The sequence below is a fragment of the Sceloporus occidentalis genome, unplaced genomic scaffold (genome assembly GCF_023333645.1).
Source record: "Sceloporus occidentalis isolate IW3139 unplaced genomic scaffold, rSceOcc1.0.p SCAF_1, whole genome shotgun sequence".
Classification (NCBI taxonomy): Eukaryota; Metazoa; Chordata; class Lepidosauria; order Squamata; family Phrynosomatidae; genus Sceloporus; species Sceloporus occidentalis.
This window is the reverse complement of record NW_028316981.1, coordinates 164,286,716-164,298,751: the sequence shown is the minus strand read 5'-3', so window position 1 is coordinate 164,298,751 and position 12,036 is coordinate 164,286,716. Positions and strand designations below refer to the sequence as shown.

The 12,036-nt window shown below is 41.1% G+C and overlaps 1 protein-coding gene across 2 annotated transcripts in view; it reads right to left on the bottom strand.

Moving 5' to 3' along the window:
* Positions 1-12,036, bottom strand: part of GALNT6 (polypeptide N-acetylgalactosaminyltransferase 6) — an 82,096-nt gene that overhangs the window by 3,693 nt on the left and 66,367 nt on the right. For both annotated transcript variants that reach the window (XM_089480532.1, XM_089480542.1), the window contains 5 exons: positions 10,591-10,708; positions 6,970-7,170; positions 5,863-5,994; positions 4,296-4,397; positions 2,935-3,087 (listed from right to left, as the gene is read on the bottom strand). In XM_089480532.1, the coding sequence (XP_089336658.1) occupies positions 2,935-3,087; positions 4,296-4,397; positions 5,863-5,994; positions 6,970-7,170; positions 10,591-10,708 (706 nt within the window). The remainder of the gene's footprint in view (positions 1-2,934; positions 3,088-4,295; positions 4,398-5,862; positions 5,995-6,969; positions 7,171-10,590; positions 10,709-12,036) is intronic.

Genomic DNA, 12,036 nt, shown 5'->3' with positions numbered 1-12,036 from the left:
CAAAATCAATGGAAAAACGGACAAGGAAATCGAAAAAGCCTGTAACAGTGAGGAAACACTCTGGAGGAAAATCACTATCAGCAGCAGACAGTACAGAAGGTATTCAGAACCTTTCCAACTAAGCAATTGCTTCCTACATCTTCAGGAGGAAAGCAGCAGTGAAGATGCTCAAACAGGAAGCCAGAAGCAAGGGATACTGCATGCCAAGGAGAGTCAAAGTAATCACCAACCACAAGAAGAAGAAAAGAAAGCTGCTAGAGGTTGGGGAGTCATTGCTCAGGGGCACAGTGGGTGAGCTTCATAAGATGAATTGAAAAGTGTGCTGTTTTCCTGGCACATACATCCAGGATGTCACTGACAATTTGTCAAAACTCAGATTAGTATCCCTTTCTCCATATTCATGTGGGTACCAAGAACACAGCCAAGAACAGCTTTGAGCATATCATCTGTGACTATGAAGCTTTGGGCAGGAAGCTGAAGGGGTTTGAGGAACAGGTAGTATTCTCATCACTTCTGCCAGTGATACTAAGAGTGAATGACTGTCTATTGTGTAGATTGTGTACATGGGGGAGCTTTGTCATCTGGGACTATGGTCTTCACTTCTTAGACAAAGGGCTACTGTTTACAGATGGGCTGCACCTCACAAAGAAAAGGAAGAATGCATTTGGAACTAGCATGGCAAGTCTGATCAAGAAGACTTTAAACTAAATCATTGGGGGGTTGGAGATGATAGCTGAAACATCAGTATGAAGGCAAACTAGAAACATAAGGAAGTGAATTCTAGACGAGAAGCTGAGGGAGAGAGTGGGATCCATAGAAAAACTATCAATAAATTAATATTAAAATGTGAGAACAAACAAAGTTTCAAATATCTGTATAGCAACATGTAGAGTTTGGGAAACAAACAAGATGAGCTTGAAGTCTTAGTATAGGAAGGTAAATACACTGGACCATTGGTATCCACTGGGGTTTGGTTCCAGGACCCCTTGTGGATACCAAAATCTGTGGATGCTCAAGTCCCATTAAATGCAATGACATAGCAGAATGGTGCCCCTTATATAAAATGGCAAAATCAAGGTTTGCTTTTGGGAATTTATATATTTTTGAAATATTTTCAAACTGTGGATGCTTGAATCCATTGATTAAAACTCCATGGACACGGAGGGCTGACTTTATGACTTCATAGGCATAACAGAGAACTGGTGGGATGATCCTCATGACTGGAATATTACAGTTCAAAAGTATTAACCAATTCAAAAAGAATAGATGTGGCAGAAAAGGAAAAGAAGTTCCCTTAACAAGTTCAGGGCATCACTGGGTGGAATACTATGGTTGGACATGCTAAAGGAAAAAGTCACCCAGCAAGGGTGGGAGTTCTTGCAAATGAGTTGCAAAAGGCATGATCACAAACAGTCCCATGAAAGAAGAAAAATGAGAAACATCTGAAAAAGCCAATGTGGCTACACAGCAAACACAAGGAGAAAATGAAAGAAAAAGGAATATGTCTATAGAATGGCAGGAAGGACAAATCACCAAGGAAGAGTGTAGATGTGTCAGCCAAGGTTGCAGGAACATTATAAGGAAAGTTAAAGGTAAAAATGAGCTAAGACTCTTCTGCTTTGCATGCCAACATTGTGTAATTGACTTCCATACATACAAGAGAGAAGGGTTGGCAGTGGCAAGCCTCAGGCTCCAGGAGCACATTCTTCCTGCTTCCCGCTAGGAGCAAGCCAGCTGCTGCTTCTGCCTTTCAAACCAAAGGGCAGAAGCACCACAGCTGAAGGAGGAAGAATATTCATCTAATGCCTGGGCCTTAGCATTGCCTTCACTACTGCCCTGCGGAGTGCTTCTTGGCTTTGGCCAGGTAATTTAAAATTTTAAATAGAGATTTGAGCACCTGCATTTTTTGGTATTCGGGGAGGCAGTATCCTGGAACCAAACCCTTGTGGATATAGAGAACCCACTGTACCACAAGAGCTGTCACAGAGAGGAGAGTGCAGATTTGTTCTCTGCTGCCTCAGAGGGTAAGACCATCTCTAATGGTTTGATGTTACTGGACAGTAGATTTCAACTGAACATCAAAAAGAATGTCTTAACAATGAAAGTGGTTTGGCAATGGAATCAATTGCCTAGAGAGATGGTGGGGTCCCCTTCTCTGGACATCTTCAAAAAGGGGCTGGATAGCTAGCTAGCTGTTGGGGATGTTCTAGATGGAGATTCTGCATTGAGTAGGAGGTTGGACTCAACTGCCCATGAGACCCCTTCCAACTCTGTGGCCTGTTACAGACAGCCAAAATAAAGCTGCTTCGAGTCACAGTGGAGGTATGGTGTTTCAATGATGAATGCATCCTAAGAGTCCAGAAGCCGCACCAAAGCCATGCTCCAGGCTGGAGCGTGGCTTTGGTGCGACTTCTGGACTCTTAGGACGCATGCATCATTGAAACACCATACCTCCACTGTGACTCGAAGCAGCTTTATTTTGGCTGTCTGTAACAGGCCTATGAGAGGACAGTAGTTTCCTGTAGACATTTTGACCAGGTCAGATCACAGCTAGAAAAACGGAAAATACATTCCTGGCAGGTAGCAGACAATGCAACCAATAAAAAGAGTAGGTACTGAAAAAGCAAACAAGTTACAAAGAGAAACCCATCCCTCTGATATCCATATACAGTGGTACCCCGGGTTACGAAAATGATCCGTTCCGCCGCCGCTTTCGTAACCCGAAAGGCTTCGTAAGCCGAAAAACCCATAGGCGCTAATGGGGAAAAGCCGCGATTTGGTGTGAAATAGCGCCGAAAAGCACCAAAAGTTTTTTCGTAACCCAAAAAAACTTTCGTAACGCGGAACAGTTTTTTTAAATATATTTTTTTCGTAACCCGGAAATTTCGTAATGCGGCGCATTCGTATCCCGGGGTACCACTGTATTAAACTCACCTTAGTCAGGTCCCATTCTTCATTCTCTGGTACACGGGAATGTTTCCCTGTATAGTGACAGTCTCCCAACTCCACAGGCCCTAACTTGGATCGGAGGCAGAGCTGCTTACCGATGTTATGCCGTAAATCTCGCTGGGAGGTATATTCAAAGTACTGAGAAGAAAAACAAAACAACAGCAAAAATGTGAGTAGGGAGAGGCAGTATGAGGCCTTTCTTGTTAGAAAGCAAGCAGAGGAACAGCCAGAAGAAACTTAAATGATTTCCATGCAAACAAAGTTATTATGTATGATGCATACTGTGTGGAATAATTTCTACAGAAATACCTGCTTGGAATTGGTTCATGTATGAACATAGTGTAAGCAATGCAGTGAATGAAGCTACAAGAGCATACTTGAGCTTATCCAATACTAAAAGCTTAATGTGAATAATGACGGACTCTACAAGCTACTTCTAATGTAAGGTGTGGAAAAGTTCTCAAGATTTGGGTGGATTGGGTGGGGTATGTATTTTATCCTTCATTTCTTGACTTCTACAAGGTGATTCAATTGGTTCAGAACATGGCGGCTAGACTGGTTATGGGTACCTCCAGAGCCAGTCATATAACACCGGTACTGGAGGACCTACACTGGCTGCCAATTTGCTTCCGGGCGCAATACAAGGTGTTGGTTATAACCTATAAAGCCCTAAATGGCTTGGGCCCAGGGTACTTGGAGGACTGCCTCTCCCCGTACAATCCGCCCTGCACTCTCCGGTCGGGTGGGAAACAGCTTTTGAGAGTTCCTGACACGAGATATGTGATGTCTGCACATAGGGCTTTTTCTGCTTCGGCCCCGCAGGCTTGGAACTCTCTCCCTGTTGAGCTCCGCTCAGCCCCCTCCCTAGAGTCTTTTAGAAAAAACCTAAAGACTCATTTTTTCCGCCTTGCTTTCCCCCATGTCCCTTAATTCCACTCTTCTCCTTTATGCTGTTGTAATTGTAATGTAATGGATGTCTTTGGGGTTATTGCTGTTATTAGTTTTAATGGTTTTAAAAGGTGATTGAATGATGGATATTTTTATTGTTGTATTTTATTGCTTAATGTGGGGGGATTTCTTTTATTGGATTTGCTGTTGTGATATTTTAACTGATTGTAAACCGCTGTGATCATTGGAATAGCGGTATACAAATAAAGATTCATTCATTCATTCATTCAAAAAGAATGCTGTAAAAGCAAATAAGAAAGTTTTATTTTTGCACCATTCTTTTTTATTCGCCCTGCATTTCTTAAATTTGGACTTCCCCATTATTGATGAACAAAGGTCATACTGCAGCCATATGCATGAGAAGAGAAGGTGATTCCTTGCATCCTTATATTCCCTACCTGATTTCCTCCCATCCCATGGCAGGGATACATGATTAGTGGCTTCCCTCCATGATTGTTCTCACCAACATCCAAGCAGCGTTTGGCTCCTTCATTTCTAATCTGCAACCAAGTGAATGCAATACATTTAGGGGCACAGTTACATCCAAAATCAGAAACAAGCCGAGGCTCCAGTTTTACAAAAGCATTCTTTAACTCTGCATTCTCCTGTCTTATAAACAACATGCAATCATGAATCTTTCCTGAAGCCCAGTTGGTATTTTACTACCTTTTCAATAACTACATTCAAATTTTCTTCACCAGCTGGAATATTGCTGCACATGCTGTCAACAAAACAGCTCAGTGAATGGCATAGCAGCTTACGGGTGAAACGTGGAGCTAGGAAAGTACACATTTATTTTTAAAACCCTTTAAGCTATTGCCAGTTGAAAATTGTTTTTATCTGGACAATAGTGCATGACTGCATGCCTGTTAGTATGTGCACAACCACCACTGCTTACAACATACATTTTAAAAAATTTTTGTTGCAAGCTGCCCTGAAAATGTGGTTATAGGGTAGCATATCACATGGAATGATTCTGGGAAAAACGAAAGGTGCTCCCTCTCACTTTTCCACTACACCAGATGTGGATAGTAGCAAGGCATTGAGCATCAAAGCTTTGGTTTCCTTTAGTTAAGCAATGATGGAATTCTCTCCACCTTGCTATAAGTGCATTCACCACTTATCTTTGTCCCACTTTGGGGGATTTTTTTTTGAGTAAGACCTGACAGCCACACACACAGTGTTCAGATCCATTGCTTGTCACATAGGAAGAAACTCAGATGTGTATGGATGCTAAAATTAAAAAAAAGCTTCAAAACAGAGAATTCAGGAATACTGAAGAAAGTTGTTGGACCTGTTGCTTAAACCCCCCAGAAGAGATGGAGTAGGGAGAAGGGAAAGAAACAAGGAGGAGTCAAGAGCCCACATAACAGAGGAGGGGAAAATCAATACTGACAAAGTCACTAGCAGAGCTTTTTAATTTCTTGTTCCGTTTATTGAAGTGTTTACTTTATGCTATACAGACTCGCCTCATAAAGCTAAGAAACACACTATGCCCCTTCTGTGTAAACAAAATGTTAGCAGACTAAGAGGAGTGAAAAAATGGGTTTTCTATTTCATGGTTATGACTGAATACTGACAAGTGGCTTTACAAGCAGAGTAGTGATTTCCCTTCATTCTAGGCCTTTTATTTTTCAACCCATCTTGTATTTTGGGGAGTGAAGCTTCAGGAACTGTCCCCTTCCTTACAGTCCATCTCACAATATGGCATGGATTTTCAATCCCCATTCCAGAATATATCATTAAATGATAAACAATGGCGGAGGAGAAATGTTGACATGTTTCTTCCTGAGCTCAGGCAAAAACACCAAGTGGTTATGATGTCTTACAAAACCAGCTTCTGGGCATTTTTCTGATTGCTGCTGCAGACAGAGGGGTGGTGCTGGATGGTCTTTTGCTGTGTCCCAGCAAGGTGGGTCATGTGTGTGGGAAAAACAAAGAGGAAGCTAACACATTTGTACTTACAGCTCCATAGAAAGCTGGAGTAAGATCTGGGATGAAGATTTCAGGATAAATGGTTTGTAGATACCAGGTGAAGTTCTTGCAGTGTAAGCGTTCCTTCAGCTCAAGTCGCTCAGAAAGGTCTCCGTATGTTTTCTGACAAAGCCACAGTGTGTGTGTATTAATATATATCAGGACACAAGATATTAGAATCTCCACACTCCACTATTGCATAGAACTAATTTTTAAAGTGCTTGTGTATAATGATTCAACTTCATTCATTCTTTACTTTCTACAATCCTCTGATTAAAAGTGAGTTATAGCCTACCAATATTCCTCTTCAGAGATGGACTCCATCTCAGAATCTTCAACATCATATATTCCAGTTGCTTTGCTTCCTAAAACACTGGAGGTTTTTGCAGGTAATTCCTGCACCAACACTTGGCAAACATGCTACTGTCTCTGCCACCAAGATTATGGCTGGGCACTCCAGAGTACTAGGACTGAGGCAAGTCTACGTTCTTGGAGCTTAGGGTTACCAAGTATCTCTTAGTGTAACAGATGTTTCTTATAGGGTTGCCAGGTGTTCTTTATTATAAGGGATGTCCTCTATTTGAGGGTTCAAAAAAGATTTTCATTTTATACAGACCAAAGGAGATGCCAAAAATTGCCATATTTGGGTCCTTCATCAAGACAGAAAGGTGTGCCTCAAATAATTTATGAATGTGGACAGTATGTTAATTTTACAGAGAAGCACATAACTGAGTTAACTGATATCAATACTTTCATTTGGTATTTAAGAAGAGCACACATTTGATAATAGCTATAGATTTTCAATCCTGCATGTCATGAATTTTGACAGTTCCCTTATTGCTGTTTTCAAAACTTGGCAACATTATTGGAGTCCCTCTGTCTGTTGAAACAGTAACTGAGAAATGACCAACCAGGTGATCTTATTTGCTCCTTTCCACAACTAAAAAGACTCTCTTTCACTACATGCTAAATAGGCACTGGCTCGCCACTCTTTGGTGAATCAGGCTAGGATAACAAGTGATATGGGCATTCTAGCTACAGAAGCATAAAATAAATGAATCCTTCAGAAACAACATTCATGGAAAGCTGCTTTAATACCTCTCTAGCCATCTGAGAGGCCTGCTGGTTCCTCCTGTAGAAAATTTCCTTGTAGTCATCCATCCAGACTTCTGCCAAGCGCACTTGATTTCTGGAGATCACTTGAGTTCCTTTGGGGAAGGTGTGCGGACTCTTGGAACGAAAGACATGGCCAACCACTGAACAGGGAATGATCTCCAGCTGACCACCACACTGCCAAACCTGTGAGAAAATGTGCCATTCATATCAAGAGGGGGGAAACTGTTAAAAGAAGTATCAGAGTCCTTGGGCCCAAAAAAGCAACACTCATATATGAAATCAACATTCAAAGGGATCGTGTAGCATGCTTGAGACTATCTGAAAGAAAGAAGCTGGTAGCATGAGCTTACTTCCTCAGCTGCATGAGAACATTGACTCAAGTCTATGAAAGCTCATGCTACCATCTTCTTTCTTTCAGTAAGCCTCAAAGGTACTATAAGATCCCTTTGCATACAGGTTTTCCAGACTAACATGGCTATGTCTCTGAATTCATATATGAAATGTGTGACTATGGGGCAAAACAGACCGCCTCTTTATGCCTATTTGTGTCTAAGACCCTATTTGCTGGGATTGACCAGGATGCCTCACTCCCCAAAGAACCTTCCACATCCAGAAGCTACCCAGACAGAATGGAATTCAGGTTCTTTACCATCACAACTACCAATAAAACGTTCTGAGAGCAAAGAATGAATATGTCTGTCTGTCTAAAATACTGGAATTTTTTGTAAGTACAGTTGGCCTTTCGTATCCACGAAGGTTCCATTCTGGCAAATAGCAAATTCCATGGGACCTTGAACCCCGTTCTCCTCAATGGCGGCACAATATGCACCCTACTGTGTTGATGGAGTGCATGCATGTGCTGCCATTGAGTAGAACAGGGTAGAGTCATCCATGGATGCTTCAATCTGCGGATGGCAAGTCCATGGAAAGAAAGAGCTGACTGCAGAGTGTCGGTATATACATGATGAAGAGGGCATTTCTGTAGGTAACTGTTCATTCAGGAAGACTGCTTGAGTTATTTCTATTCCTGCTCTTTTTTCCCCTTATTGCTACATTATGACAGTCCCCACAGCATTGAGCATTTGAAAGCTGCTTTTCACATGGGCTTTTTAAAAACTAACATTATCAGGAAGTCCACCATATACAGCAGGAGTGAGCAACTTGTGCCCTGCAGAAGGTGTAGAAAGAAGTGTGACTCTTATCAACCTTAACCAGCATAATCAAGAATGAGGAGAGGATAAAGGTATATCCAGAACAACATCTGGAGAACCATTAGTTGCTTGGCCTAAATATATAGTGATTATGTGATAATTAAAGTTTTTTCATTTCAATAATGAAAAGAAATACTTTCTCCCTTCAATAACTCTTTCTCTTCAGTCCTCCCCATACAATCTGTTTGGATTTTCACTATTTTTCACCCAGGTTGCCTTACGCCTTTCCAATAATTCTAGGATTTTGCAATAATGTGGAGTTATAATATGTAAAAAAATGTATTTTAAATATTATATTTTTTTACATATTATAACTGAGCCTTTTGTCCTCACAAATGGAGAACAACCACTGTTTTTCTATTTTAGTATTCAGGAGTAGGTGTAACTTGAAGCCTACATACCTACCAATGATTCATTCAGTGGGACGTCTCTGACACGATACTGTGCTGAATTGCAAGCCTAGTCATGGCTGCATCTGGACTAATTTGATTATTTTTTTTATCATCCATCCTCTATTTTTTGTACTACCTTCCCTTGTTGCATTTTGAGTTGGCCCATGGATCTTGTTTTTATTTGTAATCCAAAAAAATCGTAACTGTTTATATTTCTGCTTTCAACCTTATAACTAGCTGTATTTTTCATGTCAGCTGAGTCATGAGACTTCACACCAGCACTAGTTGCCATTCTTGAATGGTTGGCATTACACTGATGACTGTACACATGATTCATGGAAAGCAGCTTATATTTTTTACAGGAGCTGTGTGCACAACTCCAGTTCACAGATCTTACTGGCTAGCCTCCATATAGGGCTGAGCTCAGGAGTCACTTCTCTGTCGTTTATTTCCATGAAACATAGATCCAGAACAGTGAAGGCCGGTCATGCAGGTCCGTATTCCCTGAGTTACAAGAGCAAGAAGGTAACCATAAATTTGTTTTCACCTTTATGTCCTCATGCTTTCAATCATGTTGTGGTGCCCTGGAAAGCTGCAGGTACAAAGTGACCTCTATACATTTTATGCTGGTTTGCATCATGCTGGCTGCAACTCTGCATCACATTATTTAAGTCTAACCTAAATCAGTGGGCCAGTGTGGTGCAGTGGTGGACTATGACTCTGGAGACAAGGTTTTGAATCGCGGCTCAGCCATGGAAACCCACTGGGTGGCCTTGGGCAAGTCACACTCTTAGCTCAGAGGATGGCAATGGCAATGGCAAACCCTGCTCTAAAGAAATTTGGCAAGAAAACCCTATGATAGGTTTTCCTAAGGGTTGCTCTAAGTCAGAAACAACTTGAAGGGACACAACAATAGAGATAACAAAAGCAGTGTACCATTGCTCATTGGATCATTTTGTGCCACTTGCCATCTCTTGGCCTAAACTACCTGACAGGGCTCCTGTAAGACTAGGCAGGTCACCCAGAACTTTCTACAGGAAGTGTAGGACAAAATTATAGTAAAATGAAAAAAATAAGATCAGACATGGTCATAAAAGGGATCTTGGCAGCATCTGCATGAAACGAAGAACATTATGTTGTTGTAGGCTATCCTTCTGATTATAACCACATTGCCTGGAGATCATGGAAGTTATAGTCCAACATATGGAAAGGCACTAGTCTGGGAAAGATTGCTGAAGGTTTATTTATGTTGTTTTAATTTTTTTCAAACTTTATTCAGGATCTTATAATTAATTCATGATTTTTGAAGGAACAGCATTCTAAAATTAAATGTATTGAATACGCAAACCAAAATATCCTAAAACCAGTACATCACAAGTCAAGTCAGACGGCTCCTTCTAACCCTTCCCTCCAGATTGTCTCTTAAAGAGAGCTAGCCAAAATATATATTTAAAAAATTAAAACCAAAACCACAACATGCCCTTATGTTGTTGTTTTTGTTGCTGTGTGCCTTCCCAGTCATTTCTGTCTTATGAAAACCTGAAGGTGAACCTATCATTGGGCTTCCTTGGCCAGATTCAGTCACAGTAGGTTCCTCTGAGGCTGTGAGTGTGTGACTTGTCCAAGGCACTCAGGGTTTCACGGCTGAGCTGGGAATTGAACCCTGGAAGTTTATCAAGCATTCTCGAAAATCAGCCCTCTAGAACGCTTCCAGAACGGAAGGGGAATGCTCAGCGTTGTTGTTCTCGCTGTGAGATATACAGCGTTCCCCGCCGCCTCCTGTCCCCAGAACGGTCCCTTTAAGAATGCTCAGGGGCTGTTCTAAGCTAAATGCGATAAACTCCCTAGTCTCCAGAGTTGTAGTCAAACACTCAAACCACTACATCATGCTGGCTCTCAGCCTTATACTGTGAATATTAGTCTACTTGGAAGATACAGAAACCCTCCCCCCCCCCCACATAGCTCTCCCATAAACATCATATTGTACCTTTCCTTCTTACCCGAAACGACATCTCTACATTCTCTCCACCCCAGATCTCCATCTGATCATCATAAGAGCCAATGTGTTCAAAATAGGTCTTGGAAATGGCAAAGAGCCCACCAGCAAATGTAGGACTCCTGAAAAAGAAATGTCAGTTTTAACTAGAACATGATGCAGGAAGGCAGATACCTATTGAACAGAAAATAAAAGCAGATGCTGTTACAATGCATGTTTCAACCACTCTGAAATTCCTAGCAGTATGTGCTGAGATTATACAGGTTATGTATGTAGGCCTGAGGCTTCCCACTTGACAGTTGGGAACCACAATTGGCTGAGAAAATTTTCCCACTCCCTCCTTCTCCTCCATAGGCCAAATTGCACTTGGCAGGTAAAGCCCCATCCCAGTACTCCTTGTCTTACCGACATTTGGTGAGTCAGCTCAAATTTTGAGATCTTAAGGAGAGGTTTTTCCCTCTCTTGATCCCACATCTGGTGATGACATAGGAGAGAGCCTTCCACAAAAGGTTCAGTTGGTCCCTCTCTGTTCTCCTTCCACTAGCAGTCAAAGACCTTTCTATTTAAGCAGGCCTGTGGTGCTTAAATCATATGGCAGAAGACTGCTCTGAACGCAGTGTGCTGTGCTTTTATCTTTTAATTATGTTTTTAATATATTTTCAACTGTGTTAACTATTTGCTTTTTAAATTCAATTGCTTGTTTAATTTTTTTTTTAAAAAAAACTTTTCTAAAATAAGATTTTAGCTGGATTTTGCTTTACATTTTTGTGAGCTGCTTTAAATCACTTCCTAGGAGAAAGGTAGGGCATATATTAAATAAATACATAGAGCTGTGGGCATGAGAAAGTTTTTTCCCCTGTAGTATCCATGAGTCTCTGAGAGGAGATTAAGGTAGCTCTTCAAGGCCCATTTATGTAAGCAATCAGAAGTAATTTTTTGATGTTTTTGCTGTTCTATCACTTTTAATTCTTTTAAAATAAAAATATGGCTGGCTACTGGTGTTAAAATGCAGTTGCGTACTGTATGGAGCTTTTAATTATTTGTATCCAGCTCTTACATAAAGTTCCCAGTGCTCTACTGTCCTAGAAAGCTCATCAGATCTACACCTGTAGAGCTTCATGAACACAAAGTCAGGGGTCCCTAGACCATTCATTGTCAGGGTCTTTTAGAACTGTCTGCCATTACAATATGTAAATTTGTTTACCCCCCAAGATTTTCCCCATCTTTCTAATTCAATTGGGTACCCTAGATTTTGTGCCCATTTTAACATGACTTCCTTAATCACTTCCTCCTCCAGTTCTTGGTGTAGTAAAATTTTGTAGAATTTGGCCATTGTATTCTTACATCTACCCCCCTACTATTTTCTCTGTGTCTTTTGCTTCCCCCCCCCCCCCCAAAATCCCTTTAACCTTTGGTCAATTTTATATCTCTCTTGTAGTTGTTTATATGT